The sequence below is a fragment of the Hordeum vulgare genome, chromosome 3H (assembly GCF_904849725.1).
Source record: "Hordeum vulgare subsp. vulgare chromosome 3H, MorexV3_pseudomolecules_assembly, whole genome shotgun sequence".
NCBI lineage: Eukaryota > Viridiplantae > Streptophyta > Magnoliopsida > Poales > Poaceae > Hordeum > Hordeum vulgare.
In genome coordinates, this window is record NC_058520.1 from 277929066 (window position 1) to 277954220 (window position 25155).

At 48.4% G+C, this 25155-nt stretch overlaps 1 protein-coding gene across 4 annotated transcripts in view; it reads right to left on the bottom strand.

The window, feature by feature from the left end:
• Positions 1-4793: 4793 nt before the first annotated feature.
• The window catches only part of LOC123443654, a 29125-nt gene continuing 8763 nt past the window's right edge, over positions 4794-25155 (bottom strand). Inside the window, exons 5-10 of one of the 4 annotated variants that reach the window (XR_006630756.1) lie at positions 20709-20792; positions 20055-20111; positions 19848-19934; positions 19202-19250; positions 19026-19090; positions 4794-5191 (exon numbers count right to left, since the gene is read on the bottom strand). Coding sequence is in view for 2 of the 4 variants with exons in the window: in XM_045120129.1 (XP_044976064.1) it covers positions 5126-5191; positions 19848-19934; positions 20055-20111; positions 20709-20792 (294 nt within the window). In the remaining 2 variants the exon portion in view is untranslated. Of the gene's footprint in view, positions 5192-19003; positions 19091-19201; positions 19251-19847; positions 19935-20054; positions 20112-20708; positions 20793-25155 lie in introns of all 4 variants that reach the window. The other 3 variants (XR_006630755.1, XM_045120130.1, XM_045120129.1) reach the window with 3 other exon arrangements.

The following is a 25155-nucleotide window of genomic DNA, read 5'->3' on the forward strand; positions in this document are numbered from 1 at the left end:
ATGGGACGAGTTTCTTGGCAGACCTCATTGTGCTTAAATCGCAAGGTGTAGAAGTAATCCTCGGCATGGATTGGTTAGCCAAGCACCATAGTCTTTTGGACTGTGCCAACAGGGCCATTACCATCACAAGCAACCAAAGAGTCAAGGTCAAGTTTGTCTCTGAGCCAGTATCGGCTCAAGTGCCTCGAGTCAACAGTCTATCCGAGGTAGAGCTTGATCAAGTGCCTGTAGTCTGTGAATACCCGGACGTCTTTCCTGACGAGCTACCCGGAATGCCTCCTGACCGAGACATCGAGTTCATCATTGAGCTCATGCCCGGATCAAGGCCTGTATATAAAAAGCCTTACAGGATGGGTTCCGGAGAGATGGCAGAGCTGAAGAAGCAGCTGGATGAGCAACTCAGGAAAGGGTTCATCCGTCCGAGTGCATCACCTTGGGGATCACTTGTTCTATTTGTTTCAAAGAAGGATGGTACCATTCGACTCTGCGTCGATTACCGTTCTCTTAATGAAGTCACAATTAAGAACAAGTACCCGCTCCCCAAGATCGAAGACCTGTTTGACCAGTTAAACGAGGCCAGGGTATTTTCCAAGATCGATCTTCGATCGGGATATTACCAGTTGAAGATTCGACCTGAAGATATACCCAAGACTGCATTCGTGACCCGATACGGTCTATATGAATGCACGGTCATGCCTTTCGGTTTGACAAATGCCCGAGCCTACTTCATGTACCTCATGAACAAGGTCTTCATGGAATATTTGGACAAGTTTGTCGTCGTGTTCATCGATGACATATTAATCTTCTCCAAGTCCGAAGAGGAGCATGAGCAACACCTGAGGCTAGTTCTGGGAAAGCTTCGAGAGCACCAACTTTATGCCAAATTCAGCAAGTGTCAGTTCTGGCTGAACGAAGTTGGATTTCTGGGTCATACCCTGACGGCACACGGTTTGGCCGTAGATCAGTCCAAGATTACTACAGTGACCAACTCGAAATCACCAAAGGACGTGAAGGATGTCAGGAGTTTCCTCGGGCTCGCGGGATACTACCGCAAGTTTGTAGAAGGACTCTCCAGCATCGCTCGACCTATGACTCAGCTCTTGAAGAAATGCCGGAAGTCCGAGTGGACACCGGCGTGTGAAGCAAGTTTCCAGGAGTTGAAGAAGAGGCTAACTACCGCCCCGGTATTGGCTACCCCAGACATCAACAAGGAATTCGTGATATATTGTGATGCTTCTGGAACCGGGCTCGGTGGAGTCCTGATGCAAGATGGAAGGGTCGTGGCGTACTTGTCACGGCAACTGCGACCGCATGAGGAGAACTACACCACCCATGATCTCGAGCTAGCAGCTGTAGTGCATGCTCTGAAGACGTGGCGACATTACCTTCTGGGGAAGCGATGTGAGATATATACAGACCACAAAAGTCTGAAATATATCTTCACCCAAAGGGAGCTGAATATGAGGCAGCGGAGATGGCTTGAGTTAATCAAGGATTACGACCTCAGCATTCAGTATCATCCCGGCAAGGCGAACGTGGTAGCCGATGCCTTAAGCCGGAAGGCAGGCTCCTTGAACGTCACGCTCAAGGAAAGGTTACCCGTCTTGTATGAAGAGATGGAGGGCTTCGGACTTGAGATAGTCGAACCAGGATACCTGGCCAACCTCGAGGTCAAGCCTACTCTGGCAGACAACATCAAGGAAGCCCAGAAGGGGCACAAGAGTATCGAAGGCCTCAAAAGGAAGGTGCGAGAAGGCAAAGCCCCAGGATTCTCGATTGATGAGCAAGGAGTACTGTGGTACGGGAAGCGCTTGTGCGTACCTAACAAGGCCGAACTTAAGGACTTGATCCTGCAAGAGGCTCATGACACACCGTACTCTATCCATCCAGGTGGTACCAAGATGTACCAAGACATCCGACAACGATTCTTCCTCGCGACCGATGTCACCTTGGTCTCCTTGCACCAAACGGGCAAGTGTTGGGACTCGCCTTTCATAGGGACAGCTGATTGCTCCCCTTTTATCACAAAGGGGAAATATTCTTCTGTAGCACCCGTTGGCGCCATCCTTGCCTCCTCTGCTGGTGATGCACGTCACGCACATGGCGGGCAGACTGTTGAGTGGCCAGTGTTGAACGGCCCCTCCAAGCGGAGGGCTTCGCGGGAAGCAGCCTCGCGGGGGAGACCTCTTGAGGCCTCTTGCTGCATGTGGACGAGCGTCCACTGGATCCCTCTATGAGAGAAACATCTTCCCGAAGCCGGAGCCTCGCGGGGTGGCCTCCAGAGTCTTCCATTGGGCTAGATGTTGCATTGGGCCTTGTTTGCACAGTTGACTAGGCCGCCGGTAGATGGGTCGTAGTACCCTGGTTCCGCTCGACCGACACAACCATTACGGGCTACATTGTGAAGAGCAATAGAGAGCACTATGAAATTAGAGGATGAACTAACCACATGGGGCACGACTCCTCAGATATGTGTTGCACCTCCAAAAGAAAGGGCAGCGGGCAAACACGGACTACAACTCACGCCTGGTTCAGAATCTTACCTCGTCGTCTTTTAAGAGGGTCTCCAACTCCCGCGACGCAGTCAGCTTTAGTGATGGTGGGGACAAATTCGTCTTGGCTCCCATGAAACTTAGGTCGTGATTGGATCGTCGTTTTCCAGCCAAAACTGCTTGTAAAACTGTCGCATGCAAAAAAAAGCGGATGGTCTTTGGCAAAGTAATTGGTTGGTCGTTTTTGACTCGCAAAATATACACCGGTTTCCTATATTACACGCGTAACTTGTCAGTTTTCATTACAGATCTTAGTCCGTCGGTTTCATTACACCTGTATTTCACTTGTTGTTTTCAGTGACAAATAAATTACATTTGTATCTTTAATACGGGTGTGGAACAATCGAGGGCTCCCAAGCGCGGCCTTAAACGGATCCACGCGAAGGAACCGCACAAGAGCCTACACGCTACGCAGATTTGGGCTAGCAAGAGTAGATGGGGCATGCCAAAATCCGAGTTTTAGAAAAACTGGTTTAAATGGTTTGGTTTTTATTCTCGGCTTAACTGGTTTAGGTTTTATTGGGCTGAGGCTTTTTAAATTTGGTTTCGTTTGGTTTTATAGAGAAAGCAGTGAGAGCAAGCACTTATCGACCGATCGACCGATCCTTCGGAAGTCTTCCAGCGAGCACTCTCACGCGTCGTCACTTAGCGCGTTCTTAGCCATTGTCACGTGTCACGCTTTGGTCGATGCGTTCTCAGCCGCCGCCACGTGTCACACTTTGATCGCTTCCTCCGAATTTCATTTTTGTTATTTTTCCACACGCGTTTTCGGCTTTTTAGATTGGCTTTTTCCGGATTTTTTGGTGTCTTGGTTTTACATCACGCTTTATTTGTTTTTTTGCTAAAAACAAATAACAAAAATATACGAAAACCATATTTTATGTTTTTTTCACAAGAGGCACGATTTTGCTTTCGCAAGAGGTACGTTGACCGTGGCTCTTGAAGCGGAAAAAAACGTAGTTTTTATTTTATTTTATTTTACGAGAGGCACGGTTTTGCTTCCGCGAGAGGCAGGTTTTTTGTCTTCGTGGGAGGCACAGCCCTGTCTCTCGAAAAAAGAAAAAAAATGAGTTTTCTGGGTTTTTTCCGCGAGACACACTTGTCTTCGTGGAGACATGCTCGTGCCTCTTGAAAAGGAAAAAAACGTGTTTTTTTATAAGAGGCGCGGTTTTACCTTCATGAAAGGGAAGGACGTGTCTCTCGAAAAGAAGAAAAACGCGTTTTATGTTGTTGTTTTTCTATCGTGAGAGGCACGGTTTCTTTTCCGAATTTTTTATAGAAAAGAAATTGTCAAAACCTATTAAAATGGGATCTAATTTTAAAGATCTCGACACAAGAATCCCAACTATGAAAATGATTCAAGATTTGAACGCATGGTTTACAAAATAAAACATTTTGAAAATTCGGATCGAAAACAAAATAACTTCCAGGTTGCAACGCAATGGATCACTTGTCACAACTTAATAAAATGAGAGTGATCTTTAAAAGATGTACTCCTTAATTAATGATTTTGGAAACCAGTTTGATATATGTGTATGTGCTAGAAACTGGGAGCACAAATCTGGTTCTGGTTCGTTGCCAACTACGAGCAAGCGACTGAACCAAATAAAAGGGACATCTCCCTCCCGGCTCGGCTGCTCCCCAACCCAACCCCCAGTCCCTCACCCGCCGGCCACCACACGCCCGCACCACCTCCTCCCCACCGGCCGGCGGTCGCCAGATCACCTCCTCATATCCATGCCGATAAAAAGCTGCACCTGCGTTTTCTGTGGCTCGCTTATTGATCCAACAATTCAAAATTTATTTGAGTTGCGCCTGTCAATCTTCTTTCTACAAAGTTCAATTTTCCTCATATTATTTCCTTCATATTTCCCTCCTAGAAATAGCAAAATGTCAGAAATTTTGTAACGGAAGCATCTCTCTCGAGTAAAAATGGCCAAGAGAGAGAGTCAAAAAGAAGCTGACAACCGGTGGCTGCAACAGTGCGTGACAAACAAGTTTGAGAAGGCAGGTCTCTCGTCCTCTACAGGCTCTGCTACTGCCTCCCCCGAAAACCCCAAGAACCTCGCATGCTCTCCACACGGCACAGCAATGGTGGCACAGCACGACAGGGCCATGGCCGCGGCCAGCGGCAGGAGGAGAAAACGGCCCGGTTGGAGGTCCTCGGCGTATACCGCATGCCATGGTGGCCGGCTGGCGGCCGTAGGAGAGATGCCCTAGGCGGCAGGGCTGCGAATCGAATTGAAAAATGGATATGCACTTAGTTTTGCATGGCAACATCAGGTGAGCCAGCTCAATCCTGTGCCTTCAGTCCAGATCAAACGGCTCACATGGCCTCGGGTCAGGGGAGCATCTCTAGGACCGTATCACCAGATATCTACCCGTCATCCTACATATCCTTTTTTTTTTTAATAGTCATTCTACATATCACTACACATCATTAGTTGCAGGCGTAGGGGAGGGTTCATCCCGCTTCGCTTGTTAGACTATGATCTGCTTCTCCATGTAAGCCGCTGTGCTCTCCTCGTGAGCATCAATATCAGGCCTGTTGTCTGGCTGATCACCTGATCTCGCTAGACATTTCTTAAGATGTCATCTCTGGACGCGAAGGATGTGAATCCGCAGGAAATACATTCGACCTGAAATATTGGGCAAAGTCCGTGAGACAGCTACAGCAAAAATGTGACAATTTCAAGCTTTTATCAAACCCCTAAGCATAAAAGTTGCTGCACTTTTTAAAATGCTGTAAACTAAACCATCTGCAGGTCGGCTCTGAAATTTTAGAATGTTCAAAGAAATCTTTCAAGTAAATATAATTAAAAAAAGCTATTAATAAAGATATTTTACTGAATCCCAACACTCCATGGGAAACAGAGAAAATATCAGAATAAAATGTAGTGTTACAAGAAAATTTGTATGAATTAGATATATATAAAATACTCGCAAATATGCTTTTTGATGATTATAACTAAAACATGTACCAGATTGCCTTGGTTGGCTACAAAGCACGAAAAAAGCAATTAGATTGTTTTGATTAATGACTGATTGGGGTTGGTAGAGGCTAGGGTTCTACCAGGTCTCGGACGTAGGTTGTAGGGGTGAAAGTGCGGGCTGCGAGGTTGGGGACGCCGGCGTCGGCGGTTGGGCGCCGTCACGGCGTGAGAGAGAGAGAGAGAGGCGGCTAGGGTTTAGGGCTCTCGTCTCCTGAGGGAGACGACAACAGAATATACTGTTTATTGTCTGCTTAATATCAAAGGGGTACATGTGTTTATATAGGAGGACAGCCTCCACTAAACCCTAGATAACTTGGACTCTAACTTGGACTCTAAGATAGGTAAGATAACTTGGGCTAAGCCCGTAATTAACCCTGCCCATTGGGCCTCCTCCGTTGGTACGTTGTACCGGTCATAACAGGGGTATCCCTGGGTAGCTTAATGGTGGGCATACATGGTTGTTACATCTATTGCCTGGGTTCTGTCTATGTCTAATTACTTCCTGATTAGATGGTTTACATGTATGTGCACTCTTTCAGTTTTGTTAGATACTTGTGACAATATATGTATTACAATTACGTGACAGCATGATAACCTAATGGTTGTAAGAATGGTTGCAGCAAAAACTTGAGGCTTTATCATATTGCTATCAGGGGTTAGTTTGTAGACTCATATCCCAATGTCATTGCTTAACTGGAATGCATTCTGTCCAGCATAAAATTTACAGAAAAACTTAAATTAAATCTGCACGCATGTATCTTATCTGGAATGCATTCTGTCCAGCCATTTTTGTGGAAGTTTGTCCCACACACAATGATAGACTTAATTGAAATTGATGCACACTGTTCAACATAACATGTATTTCTACATAGGACCTAATACATTCACAATGGCCGACGGCTACGGCCAACACCCGCCGCGTTTCTCCAAGCTGGAGTTCGCCACCTACGACGGCACCGGCGACCCTCTGAACTGGCTCAACCAGTGCGACCAGTTCTTCCGAGGGCAACGGACGCTCACGTCCGACCGCACCTGGATCGCCTTGAATCACCTCCGGGGCGCGGCACAGACGTGGTACTACGCCGTCGAGCAGGACGAGGGCAGGATGCCGCCATGGGAGCGCTTCCACGACTTGTGCCTTCTACGGTTCAGGCCACCCGCCCGCGGCAGCAGGCTGGCGGAACTCGGACGCCTCCCGTTCCGCTCCTCGGTGCAGGACTTTGCCGAGCGCTTCCAGGCGCTGGCCTGCCACACCCCGGGCATCTCGGCCGTTCAACGGGCCGAACTCTTTGTCGGCGGCCTCCCCGACCACATCCGCGTGGAAGTTGAGATGCGCAGACCGCAGGACCTCCAGACGGCTATGTACTACGCCCGCGCGTTCGAGCAGCACGCCGTCGCCATGCAGCAGACGTTTCCGGCTCGGGCTCCTCGCCTACCACCTCGGGCGGCCACGTCCGCGCCCACCCGCTCGGCCCAGGCGGCGACAGGATCCCCACCACGGCCGCAACTCTCCCGTTCCGTCGGCTCACACCAGCCGAGCAGCTCGAGCGTCGCCGCCAGGGGCTCTACTTTAACTGCGACAAACCCTATGTGTCGGGCCACGTCTGCCCACGCCTTTTCTACTGGAGGCAGCGGACTACGTCGAGGAGGATACAGCCTCTCCAGAGCTGGCGGAGGAGACGGAACCGGCTGCTGCAACCGCCCTCGTGATCTCTCGCCATGCCCTCACAGGCATCCGCGCGGAAAAGACGATGATGCTGCCGTGACGGTTAATGGGGAGCGTCTCCTAGCTCTCATAGACACGGGCTCTACACACAACTTCCTGCCTGAGTCTACCATGCGTCGGCCGGCCCTTCAACCAACTGGCGGAGAGTAGGTCTCGGTTACTGTGGCTAACGGTGACCGCCTTTGCTACCACGGGATTGCACGGCAGGTTCCCATCATCATCAGCGACGAGCACTTCGCCATTACCTGCGTGGGCATTGACTTGGGTTGCTTCGACTTCATCCTCGGCGTGGATTTCTTGCGGACCCTCCGTCCCATCCTTTGGGACTTCGACGCTCTGCCCATGACATGCTGGCGTGAAGGCCGCAAGGTACAGTGGAAGGGTGAGGGCGGCGCGTCGTCGGCAGTTGCCCCACCATAGTTGTCGGCGGCAACCGCCGATTCAGAACCGCCCCTATTGGCCCATCTCATGCAGCAGCACAGTGATCTCTTCGACGAGACCCAGGGCCTTCCGCCCGCCCGAGTCTGCGACCATCGCATTCACCTTCTTCCGGGTACAGCACCTGTCGCCGTCCGACCATATCGCTACCCACAACTGCAGAAGGACGAGCTGGAACAACAGTGTGCCCTCATGCTCGCCCTGGGCATCATCCAGATTTCTACTTCGCCTTTCTCGGCCCCGGTGCTCCTCGTACGCAAGCCCGATGGCTCATGGCGCTTCTGCATCGACTACCGTGCTCTCAACGCCGTGACCTCAAAGGACAAATTTCCCATACCGGTCGTGGAGGAGCTCCTGGACGAGCTTCACGGGGCCCGCTTCTTCACTAAGCTTGACTTGCGTTCGGATTATCATCAGGTTCGGATGCACCCGGACGACATCGCGAAGACGGCGTTTCACACACATCATGGCCACTTTGAGTTTTTGGTGATGCCTTTCGGCCTCTCTAATGCACCGGTGACATTCCAGGCCTTGATGAACGACGTACTCCGACCCTACTTGCGACGGTTTGTGCTCGTTTTCTTTGATGATATTCTCATCTATAGCTCCTCTTGGGCAGAGCACTTGCAGCACATCGCCATCATCTTCAACGAGCTTCGGGCGCACCAACTCCACCTTAAGCGCCCGAAGTGCTCGTTTGGCACGACATTCGTCGCGTATCTCGGCCACGTCATTTCAGCGGAGGGAGTCGCCATGGATGCCGACAAGATCGCTGCGGTCTCCTCTTGGCCAGCACCGCACTCGCCGCGGGCCCTCCGCGGCTTCTTGGGACTGGCCGGCTACTACCGGAAATTTATCCGGGAGTTTGGCCTTCTCGCCGCACCGCTCACACGGTTGCTCCGCCGCGACGCCTTCTCATGGGACGAGGAGGCAGCTACCGCCTTCCAGTCACTAAAGGAGGCTCTTACTACCGCCTTCCAGTCACTAAAGGAGGCTCTTACTACTGCCTTCCAGTCACTAAAGGAGGCTCTTACTACCGGTTCGGTCCTCCAGATGCCAGATTTCGAGCAGCAGTTCATGGCTGACTGTGATGCATCCGGAGTGGGTTTCGGCACTGTGCTTCACCAGGGCGCGGGACCGCTCGCCTTCTTCAACCGACCATTCGCCGCACGTCACCATAAGCTCGCGGCCTACGAACGGGAGCTCATCGGTTTGGTACAGGCAGTGCGACACTGGCGACCATACCTCTGGGGGCGACACTTCCTGATTCGAACCGACCATTATAGCCTGAATTTTTTGTTGGATCAACGCCTGTCCACGATTCCGCAGCATCAGTGGATCAATAAGCTTTTCGGCTATGACTTCACCATTGAGTACCGGCCAGGATGTCTCAACATCGTGGCGGACGCCTTATCGCGACGTGACGCCGGTGACGACACCTCCGACAGTGAGAGGACGGCCCTTTGCATCCACTCCGGGCCCTCGTTCGTCTTCATCGACGACATTCACCGTGCCACTGCCACGACCACTGATGCTCAGCTTCTTAGGAAGCGGCTTGAGGAGGGCGACTTGCCGGCGCCGTGGCGACTCGATGACGGGTTACTCATCCACGGTAGGCGCATCTTTGTGCCTAATCACGACGATCTCCGTCACCAGGCGATTCTCTTGGTGCACTCAGCCGGCCACGAGGGGGTGCAGAAAACACTCAATCGCCTCGGCGCCGACTTCTATCTTCCGGTCGACCGCGCGTTTGCACAAGATTGGGTGCGCTCTTGTGTGACGTGCCAGCGCAACAAGACCGAGACATTGCAGCCGGCCGGCCTTCTCCAGCCCCTTGAGGTGCCCTCCCAGGTGTGGGCTGACATCTCCATGGATTTTATTGAGGGCCTTCCCAAGGTGGGTGGCAAGTCCGTCATTGTCACTGTGGTGGACCGTTTCTCCAAGTATGCGCACTTCATCGCGCTAGGACATCCCTACACCGCCATATCCGTCGCACGAGCATTCTTCGACGGCATCATCCGCCTCCACGGGTTTCCCTCTTCGATCGTCGGCGAACGTGACCCGGTGTTCACTGGCCACGTTTGGAGGGATCTCTTCAGGTTGGCAGGCGTCAAGTTGTGCTTGAGCACGGCCTTTCATCCCCAGACTGACGGTCAATCAGAGGTTGTCAACAAGGTGATCGCTATGTACTTGCGTTGCATCACAGGTGATCGACCCCAAGCTTGGGTGGACTGGCTTTCATGGGTGGAGTACTGCTACAACACTTCTTATCACTCCGCCCTGCATGCCACCCCCTTTGAGGTGGTTTATGGCCGGGGCCCTCCAGCCATCCTGCCTCTCCAGTCCGGGACTGCACGGACAGAGGCAGCGTGAGCACTTCTTCGCGACTGCGATATCATTATTGCTGAGGTGCGGCAACGTCTTCTTCAGGCCCAGCAGCTGTCCAAGAAATACTATGACGCTCACCACCGCGAGGCCGAGTTTGCGGTAGGAGATTGGGTGTGGCTGCGGCTTCTCCACCGTACTATGCGGTCACTTGACCCCCGCGCCAAGTGCAAGCTGGGTCCTCGCTATGCAGGGCCATTTCAGGTGTTGGAACGCATTGGCGACGTCGCCTACCGCCTGCAGCTTCCCCCGGTGCACGTCTCCATGATGTCTTCCATGTCGGCTTATTGAAGCCTTTACATGGGTAGCCGCCGGCGGCTAGGACCAGATCTCCCGCCAACCTCTGAAGGTATTGAAGGCCCAGAAAAGCCGTGGTGTATGGCGCGTATGGCGCCTTTTGCGGTCTTGCAGAGGAGGATGCTACGTGGGAGAACCTGGAGGAGTTCCGTCAGCATTATCCAGAACTCCAGCTCGAGGACGAGTTGTTTGCGCAGGCGGGGAGAGATGTTATGACCGGTTTACATTATAACCGGAGGAGGCCCACTTAGCCAACCTGGCCCAATTATCTTATATTGTTAGGGGCTTAGCCCAGTTTATTATAGTTGATAGCCTAGAGGAGTTATATATACTCATGTAATGAACACCTTTGAGATTAAGCAAGATCAATCTATTTTGATCGGTTCCTAGGAGTCGGTGCCCTAACCCTAGCCGAGCCCATCTCTCTCTCTCTCGCCGCGACCACGGTGCCCCAGCGCCGCCGGCCGCGCCAGCCGCCTCGCCGTCCACCGCAACACCCCTACAACCTGCGATCACGCCCTGGTAGGGAAGTCGTTCCTACCAGCCCACTTATCGTATTTTCATCTAGCTATGAGATTATATATACTCATGTAAAGACATATTCTGAGATTAAGAAGAAGCAAACTTATTTGCTCGACTTCTACCGGGAAACCCTAAACCCTAGCCTCTGTCGCCGGCCTTCTCCCTCTCGCGACCATGACGCCGCAGCGCCGTCGCTCACGCCTACAGCCTCGCCAACAGTCCAGCCACCCATATAACCTACGCCTACACCCTGGTAGGAGGCCAGCTCCTATCAGACGGAGCAGACCAACTCCCGGTGAAGAACGAGGAGATTAAGCATAGATGGCGGGAGTACTTTGACAAGTTGTTCAATGGGGAGAGTGAGAGCTCTACCATTGATCTGGACGACTCCTTTGATGATACTAGCATGCGTTTTGTGCGACGAATCCAGGAGTCGGAGGTCAAGGAGGCTTTAAAGAGGATGAAAGGAGGCAGGGCGATGGGCCCTGATTGTATCCCCATAGGGTGTGGAGAGGCCTCGAGGACATAGCGATATTATAGCTAACCAAACTTTTCAACCTCATTTTTCGGGCAAACAAGATGCCAGAAGAATGGAGACGGAGTATATTAGTACCAATCTTCAAGAACAAGGGGGATGTTCAGAGTTGTGCTAACTACCGTGGAATTAAACTGATGAGCCATACAATGAAGCTATGGGAGAGAGTCATTGAGCACCGCTTAAGAAGAATGACAAGCGTGACCAAAAATCAGTTTGGTTTCATGCCTGGGAGGTCGACCATGGAAGCCAATTTCTTGGTACGACAACTTATGGAGAGGCATAGGGAGCAAAAGAAGGACCTGCATATGGTGTTCATTGACTTGGAGAAGGCCTATGCAAGATACCGCGGAATGTTATGTGGTGGTCCTTGGAGAAACACAAAGTCCCGGCAAAGTACATTACCCTCATCAAGGACATGTACGATGATGTTGTGACAAGTGTTCGAACAAGTGATGGCGACACTGGTGACTTCCCGATTAAGATAGGGCTGCATCAGGGGTCACAAGGAGATATCCCATTGTGTATGCTCTTTGCGGACGATGTGGTGCTAGTCGATGATAGTCGGACGGGGGACAACAAGAAGTTGAGTTATGGAGGCAAACCTTGGAATCGAAAGGTTTTAGACTTAGTAGGACTACAACCGAGTACATGAGGTGCGCTTTCAGTACCATAATGCACGAGGAGGAGGATGTTAGCCTTGATGATCAGGTGGTGCCTCAGAAAGACACCTTCCTATATTTGGGATCAATGTTGCAGAAGGATGGGGATATCGATGAAGATGTGAACCATCGAATTAAAACTAGATGGATGAAGTGGCGCCAAGCTTCTGGCATTCTCTATGACAAGAGGGTATTGTTACAGTATATGTGGATTGCACTAACCCTTTCCATCAGTTCGGACTTTTGGTTGCGTTGGCTAGTGCATGAAGCTTAACATGGTATCGGAGCTAAGGTCTTGAGTTCAAGTCCTGGTTTTCGCAATTTATTAAAAAATTGCCAGTAGCCCCCCTTTGTGTCCACATAGAGGCCTCTTGAGTCATACGTGAGTTTCGCGCGCCGTCGCTCTCTTCCGGTTGCACGTTTTGACTTGTCTTCTCCGTCACACGTGAGAGGGGGTGTTACAGTATATGTGGATTGCTCTAACCCTTTCCATCAGTTCGAAATTTTGGTTGCGTTGGCAAGTGCATGAAGCTTAACAGGTGCCACAAAAGCTAAAAGGCAAGTTCTATAGGACGGCGGTTCGACCCGCAATGTTGTATGGCGCTGGGTGTTGGCCGACTAAACGGCGACATGTGCAACACTTAGGTATGGCAGAGATGCGCATGTTGAGATGGATGTGTGGCCACACAAGGAAGGACCGAATCCAAAATGATGATATACGAGATAGAGTTGGGATAGCACCAATTGAAGAGAAGCTTGTCCAACATCGTCTGAAATGGTTTTGGCATATTCAGCGCAACCCTCCAGAAACCCGGCTAAAGCATGCGGATAATGTCAAAAGAGGTCGGGGTGGACCAAACTTGACATGGGAAGAGTCCGTAAAGAGAGATCTGAAGGATTGGAGCATCACCAAAGAACTAGCCATGGACAGGGCTATCCATGTGTCAAAACCTTGAGTTAGTCGCGAGATCTTATGGGTTTCACCTCTAGCCTACCCCAACTTGTTTGGGACTAAAGGCTTTGTTGTTTTTGTTGTTGTTGTTGTTGTTGTTGTTGTTGTTTTATCTACCAAAACCATTAACCCGATTGATGATCCGCTTTCGCCATTAGCTTCCCCGCAGCAAGCTCTTCGAAATTGGATCCCATGTTGGCATATTTCGGTAATTTTTTCGTCAATGCTTATCATATTACTACCACTTACTTGCCATATTATTAAGATTGCATTAACTTCATTGCCAGATTGTTGAATGCTGATATAGACGACTAAAAGATTTGCTTGATGGTACTATTTTGGAGTGATACCTCTTCTTACTTATTCTTAACACCTAGATACTCACTCTCTAGCTATGCATAACATTGCAATGCTACAAACATACAAAACCGTTGCCTATTAACTATACACAATCATCGTGGCAACTGTTCACAATTAAGATGACAACTATGGTGGCATAAATTGGCAACCGGTGGCGACCATAAAAAATCAAAGCATGTCAACATGGGGTCCTGCTTCGAAGCCCTTGTCAAGACAAACCCACTTGTGAAAACAGATCGCTAACTGGATTAACAGCTTGTAAGATATATCATTTTAAAAATTCAAAAAAAACAATTAATGCGACGATGTCAGCATGATGTGTAAGATTCTTGCGTTCATGCATGTGCTCTCTTTATATATAGGTAAAACCCCATTGGAATGAGCACAGGAGTGCATGCATGCAAGATTTTCCCTTGATACGTATACTACTCCCTCCGTTCCTAAATACAATTCCTAAATACAAGTCTTTTTAGAGGTTCCACTAGAAAACTACATACGAATGTATATAGTCATACTTCAGAGTGTAGATTCACTCATTTTGCTTCGTATATAGTCCCTTAGTGAAATCTCTAAAAGGATTTATATTTAGGAACGGAGGGAGTATATATAACACTAAGCTCCCTAGTTTTAAAGAGCACACATTCAATTGAGGTCTCCAATTAGAATGGGGTCGTCCGATTTTGACCGGGTCAACAATTTCTCAAATGTCTCGTTCATTTTTGTATATACTATACACTATGCTTACTAATTTTTAAGCCCTCTCAACTAATTGAGGTATTCAATTTAGAATTGGTTCAACCAATTTTGACCGGGTCAACAATTTCTCAACCACTCCCATTCAATTATTTTAATGCACTATATTCCCTAACTTTGGGCCCATGGCCCCTTCCCACTTACCCCTTCATGGGTGGACCTATATATACCTTTCCTCCTCCAATCTAGTGTTAGCAAAGTAGAACTAGACATTAGAGCCTTCTGGGATTCCTCCATTGTGGAGATGACTCCTCTCATGGAGAAGAAGGCCTTCTCCTAAGGGGAAGACTCCATAGGAGTTCAAGACCTCCACTTGTGAAGAAGAAAGGCATCATTGAAGCGTCACGCCCTCCTTGTCCTGGGACTTGGGGAAGCACCCTAGCTTATTCAGTCTCTCTCTTGTGGATGATTTGCATAAAGTATTTATCCTTTTGTTCCATCTCTCTGTTGTGGATGATTTGGATATAAGTATTTATCCTTTTGTATCTTGCAACTCAACATGTGCATTGATTTGTGCTTCTTTCCCTTGTGATTCCTCCCCTGTTTTGCACATGTTCTTTGTGATCTTCACGTCCTTCCTTAAATCCACCTCCAGTTCATGAAGATCAGGCCATCCTAGGGTTTGTCCTATATCATTTGGTATCATGAGCAAGGTTGCCATGATTGGAGCCCCTCTCCCTCGCTATTCTAGCCTAATTCTGTTTCATTCTTGCCTAACTAGAAAATCCCCACCAAGAAAATAGCCATACCCAATTTCTTGTGATTTGCTTGGTTTAGATCCATGGATCTCTTGCCAAACTTGTTGGTCTACCTTCCATTGCATTCTTATGGCCCATTTTTTTCCTTTACCCCATCAATTTCGAACTGGAAATCAAATTTTTCCGCCCCATGCTTTGATCTAGAATTTTCAGGTCAACCCGCACCTTCTGTGCGAAGCTCGGAACTTCCGAACAATCCCAGGACTTCCGACCCCTACCCCGGAACTTCTAGAATTTCCAGAGAGCACGCCAGAAATTTCAGCATCATAACCCTTCATCGTTTCGGCCAGAACTTCCACTCCGGATTCCTATTTGAGTGTTTTGGGTCTTGTTGGGCAGAGAAATTTTGGAGGAACTTCATCGACGTCATACACCTCGCCCAACCATCGTGATAGTCATCGCTTCATCATTCATGCATCACCGGAATGACCATTGGGAACCATCTACATCAACAACCACCAAGTACATCATCGTCGACGACCACTTCATCCTTTCACACCTTCAACCGGAAGCAAAGCCGGTCATCCCCAACTTCATGAAGCTCTCTAGGTTCCCAAACTGGACAGCTTCTTGATCAGCCAGACAGTCGTTAGCCAACTTTGCACGGGAGTTGTGAAGCTGAAGCGGCACAAGGTTGTGAAGGAGCAACTCCACCTGGCTGCTACAATGTGTACAACACAAGTGTTGAAGGAACTACTTCAACGTGTTGCGCTAGAGAGGTAGGGATGATATGCCAGCAGGAGTTCAATCCAAAACTCCTAGAGCACATGATCTGAATAACAAGTTCTATTATAGCTATAGGTAGTGGGTACATAATCTCGTTACGAACTAGAGGTGAGGACCTCTATTTATAGGGCTTTGGGAAGCCTTCATAGAATTCTACTTATAGTTGGAACGCTCTAGAAAACATTATTTAGCATTCACCATTTTACTCACAGCTACTTATAACTAGAGAACTCTAGAAACAGTAGGTAGGGTAAAGAAAAGAAAAGAAAAGAAATAATACACTAGAGTGGAAGTATCTGGAAGTAGCTAAACAGATCTGGCATGTGATTTTTTTTCCTCGTCTATTGTACCTCATCATTCTCCCCTGGTTGTTTGGAACTCGCCCTCAAGTTATCTTCATAGAGCGCTTCTTCTCGATGGTAGAGGATCAAGACCACAACACTGGAAGTGTTGGATATACCCATGTCACTTGGAAGAGCTATCACATAGGCATTATCATTTGTCTTCCTCATGATAGAGAAGGGCCCATACTTTCACTGCCTAAGTTTCCCTTTAACACCTAAAGGCAGCCTCCCTTTTCGGAGGTAGACCATCACCTTATCACCAACTTGGAATGATTCTGGCCTCCTCAATCAGCAAGTTGTTTATATTACTAATTTTGTGCTTCCAAAACACCATGAATCTCTTCAAGTAGTTCAACGTAATTATCAACAAAGGACAATGCTGATTTTGAGTTTCCCTTTGATGGTAGCTTCACCAGGTCCACCACATGTGTTGGGAACTTTAGTGTAGACAATGGAAAAAGGACTTCTTGTGGATCTATGCTTGGAGTTATTGTAGGAGAACTCTGCAAGAGATAAAGCCAAATCCCATTGTCCCTTTCTTTCTCCACTAATGCAACGGATCAGATTACCCATTAACTTGTTCACCACTTCCGTTTGTCCATCTGATTGTGGATGGGTCATGTTAGAAAATTTCAATTCAGTCTTGAATTGCTTCCACAAACTTGCTATAACTAGAGGAGCTGGAAGACATCCTTCTTTCCATACAAGTAGGTACGTCTCGTTACAAACAAGAGGTGAGGACCTCTATTTATAGGGCTTTGGGAAGCCTTCACAGAATTCTACTTATAGCTGGACCACTCTAGAAAATATTATTTAGAATTCACCATTCTACTCACAGCTGCTTATAACTAGAGAACTCTAGAAACAGTAGGTAAGGTAAAGAAAAGAAAAGAAATACTATACTAGAGTGGAAGTATCTAGAAGTGGCCAAACAGGTCTAGCATGGGATTTTCTTCTTTTGTTCTTTTTCCTCATCTATTGTTCCTCGTCAGAAGCGTTCGGCAGCAGCGACGTTCCGGCGGCATGGGCCAGAGAGGAGAGGCAGGGCTGATCTGACTATGGGGTCCCGCGGTCACTGGTTCGCTCGAGAGGGCTTCTTCAGGTCGAAATTGTACGTAGGCCAATTCGGAGTGGCATTCTCATGTAAATTCAACCAACTCCGGTTTCGACATTTGACATTTGGCGAAGCTACGCTTCCATGGCTCCACGAAATTATATGCAAGGAGTGATGGCGAAGCGGCCTTCTTGGAGCTGTGGCGTTCAGGCCGGCTCCGTGCGCAGAGCCAGTGAAGCTGGGAGCCGGCAAGCTTCTAAACAGGGTCCAAGTGTGATCAAGGTATATCCATTCCGTCAGAAACTTCGCCTTCCCTTGACATTACTTTAGTGAGCCATTCATTCTACCCTTTGCAATATCATTTCCTCAAATTTTGCCCAGTTTACTAACGTGGGAATTCCTAGTCATTTCTCCTGATTATGAATTGAGCTATACGAAAGTCTCTAATTTTTAAATATAAAGAAAAAAAATATGTTTGCATAACAAAGAACATGAAACAATTCAATTAGCAACAACTATAACAACAAACAGGTTGGTGCACTCAGCACATGCAAAATTTGAAAGCCCAGAGTGTTGGAGATATGCCCTAGAGTCAATGATGTATGATGATATTTTCTATGTGTTTATGAATAAAGATAGTCCTTGGACATTATCAATAATGTGTATTAACAAGTACGTGACTTGTTTGTGAGACTATACATTGTATGGTAAGTGTCATAAATGATCCCTAGTCGAAAGGGTTGTGTGGACCCGCAACCAGTCAGACTAGCATATGACACGGTGGATGGTCTGGTCTCACTAACCATGTAGCATTGGATGCTAGCCGAATAATATGGACTCAAAAAGATCTGGTCGGATTCGACGTAGTCCGATCCGAATCGAGATAAGGTCTGAGTTGGACAGACCCAACTATGAGACGCAGCGATCGGTCATCTATGAGTCTCTAATACAACATACGTTCTATGTCCTAAGACCTGAGCTGGCGCATGTACTCGGGATGGTGACAAGACTTGCTTTGGACCGACCAAACGCTACTCCATGACTGGGTAGTTACAAAGGTAGGTTTCGGGTTCGTCCAGACCCATGCCGCGAGATATGGTCGAGCAAGATGGAATTTGCCCCTCCGATCAGGAAAGATATACTCTGGGCCCCTCAAGTGATCTGACCTGGATAAGCATGGCCATGTGATGAGGATTATGAGATAATCTGAATGTTGGTCGGATTCACCGGAACGAGAAAGAGGTCATGCTGCAACAAGGATGACCATGTCGCCTTGTGCATGACAACATATATCATGTGGCAAAGGAAACAGAAGTATGAAGTACAGGTTCGCCTAACCAGCCTCATCGAACACTTGGAGTCGGCATGCTTTGCTAGAACCTAAGGGGTCACGCGTTTAAGGGAAGGAACTACTTGTGGGCTTTAGGATCCGTGCGAGGCCCAAGAATTGAGCCATGGTGGATGCCTATAAATAGTGAAGGTGCGGCACACTCATTCGATTGATCGCTTCCGCACCATCATTAGGGTTGTGCATGTGTTGCACCTAGCCACCTCCACTCGTCGCCGCCAACTGTGTGATCCGGACCTAGCAGCCCGCCACACGGTGTTCCTCCTGCACGCGCGGATACCGTTAGAGACGGTGCACTTGCGTCGCTCCGGCAAACATGTACGTGTGATCCGGCGATCGGCTGTTCGAGGGAGAGTGTCCGGCAATCGGCTCTTCGAGGGAGATCGAACGAGGAGGAGACGGACCACGCGAACGCGCTGCCCCAACTCTACTTCCGCTGCACGGCACTGCGCGTTTAGTGATAATGATATGTGATCCATCTCCGTAGCATGTTCTTGGTTGTACTGCGCGTAGGCAAATTGCTATGTGATCATGAGGTCACGGGTTCAAGTCCTGAAAACAACAGCCTCTTGCAGAAATGTAGGGAAAGGCTACGTACAATAGATCCAAAGTGGTCATACCCTTCCCCGGTCCCTGCGCAAGCGGGAGCTACATGCACCGGGCTGCCCTTTTTTTTGCGATGCACCTACGGTAGAACCCAACACAGAGTTGGACCAATCAAGCAAGCATTCAAAAGGAGGACATAACATGTTCAAAAAAAAGGAGCGCATAAACTTTTGATAGCTAGGAATCATACCTCAAGCCTCAACTGCGATGGTTGTGGCACGAGTTGCGCATCAATTTGTCTATTCAATGAAAATATGTTACACATGTATGGATCTTGGGGATTCTTTTACGATGCGTAACAGCATAGTTATGATTTTAAAACCCTTTGAACCCACCTTACAACAAGAACATTGATCATCCCTAAAATCAAATATTTGATTTAAATTGAAACTGATAAGCTTCATAAGCTTCATTCACTAGCCAACACAACCAAAAGTCCAAACTGATGAAAAGGGCTAGGCAATCCACATATACACTTCAACACCCCCTCTCACGTGTGACGCGGAAAGCCAACACGTGGATAGACTCAGAGGTATGGCTCAAGAGGCCTATACGTGAACAAAGGGGGGCAGCAGCAATTTTTTAGATAAACTGCGAAAGCCAGGACTTAACTCAGGACCCTAGACTCTTATACCATGGTAAGCTTCATGCACTAGCCAACGCAACCAATGATCCGTACTAATGGAAAGGGCTAGGCAATCCACATATACACTTCAACAGAAACTACAAGATGGCACAAGTAATGTGGAAAGCACCACAGCATACAACCAAGAACAGAAATAGAGTAAGCGCTTCATAAACGCGGAAAAAGAAGCGGAAAAAGAACACGGAAATACCTGATAGCGATCTCCACGGCTGGCATGAATAATATCAAGTATGCCTACTTTCTTTTCTGTGCATCTTCTACACCGGGCCTCAGTCATCTAGTTAAAACAAATAGAAACACAAATTAAACTTTGCCTGAAAATTCAGTTACTGCACTGGATATTTTTCATTATCTGGCCCTGGCAGATTGTGAACTCAATGCATATGATGTATAATACCTGCAACTGCCTTGATTCTTCTGATTCAGACGCTATCTCTGCTGGTGTCAACCCAGCCTGAAATGAACAGGAAGCGAGTACCTTAGAATTTAGAGAAATACACACTCAAAAGGGAGTAATCAAACCGAATCAAGAGAAAATTATAATAACAGCCAACATTTATCGAAGTGGTCTCCTGGCTCAACAGGTGGTTTCAGAAAAGATGGGACATATCTAGTCTGAAACACTCACTAGGTGCAATTCTGGACAATTGTGCAAGTGCAACTGACTAGTACCCTTCACAATTTGAGGTTGAAACCACAATTAGTAAGGGGGAACAAAGAAATAAATTCCCACAAATATTAATGTCTGAAGCTCTTCAGTTTTTCTAAACATTGCTCGAATAAATTTCAGACTAACTTCCGAAATATTGAAGGACTTCTGATATTTACTAATGCACTCATGCTTGAACCAAATCAGTCCAGTACATGCCCCTGTTCAAATTTAATAGTTAAATGCTTTCAACTAAACAGAACCATTTTGGTCCCAGCAACCATGTCATATCGACTAGATTATAAGAGTAGTAATGCACCACAAAAACTAATTATAATCACTAATGTGAAGAGATGGAAAATGGTTACTGTGAAGACCAGAATGAAAATAAGATGATTAGACCTTTAGTTCATCAGGGGTCATTGTTAACAGAACCGGAGGATCAAGCTCCTTGTCCATTAGTCGCTTGCACAGTACAGAGCTTTTCTGTATATCCATAAAATCAATGATATGTCAAGTTCTGAAATAATAAGAATATATACAGGTGTAGAACACGTGACTTAAAATGGCTAAGGACGCATCATAAACTGTTGTTAGTACATATGACATTGTCATTATGGAACGGCGGTATTGTAACTATAATGACAATACAGTAACAATAAAAGGCGCCATAGAATTACATCATACAGTTTCAAACTACTACAAATCTATCAGGTTTTTAGCCTGAAAAACTATGTTTAGCAGTAAAAACTTAGTTCGAGAACAAATTTCTAGTCTCACCCAAGTAAACAATGGTAGTTATAGAAAAGCCTAACATTGATGTAAGATCATTATATCTTGGAAGGTGAACAGGCAGAACAAAGACTCCTGCCATGAAGTGTGCCTTGCCACACTTCCTTCGCATTGTTATAGTAGCAAGTAGCAACTAGCAAGAGCACAGGTAGCTCTGATTTGGGGCTCTTGTTTCTGGGCTGCGATGGATGCAGCTGGCTAGACCTCACCTCTTATTTATAGCTGAAACAACTATGACAGAACCACCTCAGTGGCTTTCTTACATCCTATAAGACATCTTGACTGGACCCACTGACCTGTAGCCTAAGACACGGACATGACTCACTAGCTTACAACCTAAGGAAAAGACTCAACTCATTGACTGACTGCAGCAAGGATTACTCTTAACAATTCTCCCCCTAACCCTTGCAAATCAGACTTGAATTGATTTGGACGATCCCAATCCTAGCACGCAGCTCATGGAATTTCACCCACCCTAGTGCTTTTCATTTTGGCGTTTACACTCCCATCCTCCAAGCAATCCTTGATGAAATGGTACCGTATGTCAATATGTTTGCTGCATTCATGGAAGACTGGGTTCTTGGCCAGCGCCAGACTTGCTGTCCACCATAGCCCAACTGCCTCAGCTTCTCTACCATGGAGTTAACCAAGCAGCCGAGCCAGTCAAAGTCCTTGTGTTGTGGCAGATGTCGCAGGCACATACTCTACTTTACAGGAGGACAGAGCCACTACTTGCTGCTTGAGAGACTCCAGCTCACCAAACTACTACCAAGGAAGAACACCGTGCTACTTGTGCTCTTCCTGGTGTCAATATCACCGGCAAGGTCACTGTCGCTATAGCCAATCAGCCCCGTCTCTCCAGTCTTCCGCGTGTGGCGTAGGCCGTAGTGGCTGGTGCCAACGACATAGCGAAGGATGAGCTTCACTACCATCATGTGTTCTTATGTAGGTTGCTCCATGAAACGACTCACGGATGCGATGACAAACACCAGGTCCGGACGTGTGTGGAGAAGATAGCGGAGGCTGCCAAATATTCTCCAATACTCTGTGGCATCCACCTTTTCCGCCGTGCTCTCACGGCTCAGTTTGAGTCACTCCTCCATCAGAGTGTGAGCTAGGAGCCTTCCATTCCTCCAAGCTGAATTATGTGTGAGGCATAGTATCCCTGACATAGGCTGATGCCATCGCCATCTTGCTGGACTTCGATTCCGAGATAGAATGACAAACAGTGTAAAGTCACTCATCTAGAATTTTGCTTTCATCTCGTCGTTAAAGCTTAAAGCTCTCCAGAGCTCCCTTGGATGAACCAGTCATGATCAAATCATCTACATAAACTCCAATGAGCAGCATTTCGTCCCGGTGATGCATCGGTAGATCGCGTGCTCATGCTCGCTCTCCTTGAAGCAAATTTCCTTGAGCGTGCAGTCCAGCTTTGCATTCCATGCTCATGGTGCCTTACGCAGCGGCAGGACTTTCCCTTCTTCTCCGGCGACGATGAAACCAGGCGGCTGCTTCACGTAGACCTCCTCCTTCAATTCTCCATTAAGGAAGGCTGATTTTACATCACCTGGTGGACGGGCCACTCCTCCTGGTCAGCCAAAACAAGCAGCAGCTGAAGTCAGTGCCAGCTTGCTGGACAAAACCTCATGCGACCTGCGTGCTTTTTGCTTGATCACCTTGTCAGCTTCACTTTTCTTCAGACCCATTTGAGGACTATTGGTCGATGCCCATGCGGTAGACCGACGAGCTCCCATGTCATGTTTTGCTCACTGCGTTCATTTCCTCATGCGGTAGACCGACGAGCTCCCGTCTCGCATTTCCTCATGCGGTAGACCGACGAGCTCCCGTCTCGCCCTGCTCGCTCGAAGCAGGGGGCTCGTCGCTGGATCGAGGCGCCGATCCATGTCGTGGGCGTGGCAGCCGCGCGCGCCAACATGCGCCTCGCGGAGGCTGCGCTCCTTCACGCGCATCTCCACCTCCAGGCTGCGGCAGCCCCGAATCGCTCAGGGCCTCGACGGCGCCGTGCTGGAGGAAGACGGCGGCCCACTGCAGCAGGATGTCGACGACCTCGGCGATGGCCCGCAGTCGCGAAGGGCCTCGACGGCGCCGTGCTGGAGGAAGACGGCGGCCCACTACGGGTCTAGGTCCTCTCCCGCCGGATCGGCTCTGCTCCTCCTCCAGATCGGATCGGGTGATGGCACCCTGGTGCCTGCAGTCGTACCTCCTCCCGCAGCTGCTCGACGACCCGCCGGCGGCGCGCTGGCCGGCCCGCCCCTCGACACCCTGCCCCGACTGCGAGATGGCGGCCGCACTGGGCTTGCGCGAGCCGGCGTTCCACTGGTGCGTACGCGCGATCCAGCCGGATCCGTCCGTTTCGGTCGTCATCTCTCTGCTAGGCCTCGATCTACAGGTCCGACCTCCGCAAGACGGTCGTTCGTGTTCATCCCTCTGCCTCGGCGCTCCTCGTCCCAGGCCGGATCCCGCCGCCAGTCTTCCGCCCGTCCGTTCCATCTGCATGCTCTGTTCCCGCTGCACCTCATGTTGCCTGCTGGTGCTAGCTGCTACTCGCTACCACCTGGTGTTGCTTGCTGCTACGTGGTGCTACCTGTTGCTAGCTACTTACATGCTTTCAATACAAAAAAAAGTACAATGTCTTCTGCATACACGATGGATTTTGCATCTTTGTGTCGTGTATGCTTCCTAGCTTTTAGCTTTCTTGTTTTCCGCTGCGTCCACCAAATCCGTCGATATTATGTGTTTCTCATGCCATGCGAGTCCACCATACCGGTCCTGATCCTTTCTATGCAACTTTTGTGGCCTACTTGCCCTTGTTGTTTTCTATAGGATTTTCTGGACTTCTTTTGTATTGTCGATCTACGTCCATCGTGTCTTATCCGCCGAGCTTCTTTCGCCGACGGTTGTCGTGGATTATGATTTTCTGCACAATGCTTTATTCTCTTGATGTGCCATCTTCTTTTGACAACCCATCTTCTCTTGATACTTATCTTGTATCTTCAAGTGATGCGGTGTCTACCTCTGATGTGCCATCTCTTTGTTCTCTCCTTCGGCAACTCGACAAGTTTTGAAGACTCTTCATGCTACGACGACACTCTCAAGACGCGGATTTGGATTATCATTGTTTTTTAGTATTACACTTCTTCAAATGCAATGCTATTGCATACGCTTTGCATTTGAGGGGGGTGTTAGGAAGTATTAGTATTAGTCTAGGAGTCCTTATTAGTCTATTAGTATTAGTCTAGGAGTCCTTATTAGTCTATGTTTACTTTCCTTGCACCTCAAGTCATGTGTAATATATATATATGCCCCTTGGGCCTTCAATACAGATAAGTTGCTTTCGACCGGGAAGTCCACCGAGACGACGACAAGCTGGAGAGGTATAGTACGGCGACCGGGGTGGTGAGCTCAACGGCGACCGAGACTACGAACAAGAGGTTGGTTGTTTCTACATGCATGTACTAGTTCACGTAAGGATCAATCCACCTACGGGCGTGTCTTCAACCGAATCAGTCTAGTTTGGTCAGCTTCGTATATCATAGATGTTCTTTTGTACAGGTTCTAGCTTGTGTATAGGGGTGTTTCCAACAATGTGGCTAGCACACAGCCATTCGAATTGGTCGACCAGTCTGACCCATCGAGTCACACGGTGGCCAGCTCCATTGACACATACATCATTTAAGCAAATCCACTAGGCCCATTGGCCTCGACTTTTTGGGCTGGGTCAGTGGCCCGCGAACAGGCCTATTCCCATCTTGACGCACGAACATGGATGCAAGTGCATGTGCCACATACATCAAGAAGATGCACCAAGACAAAAGACTCAGCACAGAGTGTCAAGTGAACCGGCACCAGAGTTTTGATTTTCGGCCGAAAAAAACAAATTTCGGCCGAAATACAACCATCTCGCTTGGGCCCGATAAAAGTTTTTGCCAGACGAATATTTTGGCTCAATTTGAATTTGTGTGGCCCAACCCAACTTCTGGAGGCTTCCCATTACACGGCCTCACCCAAAACGACCGAGTCAACCATCCGAACCCTG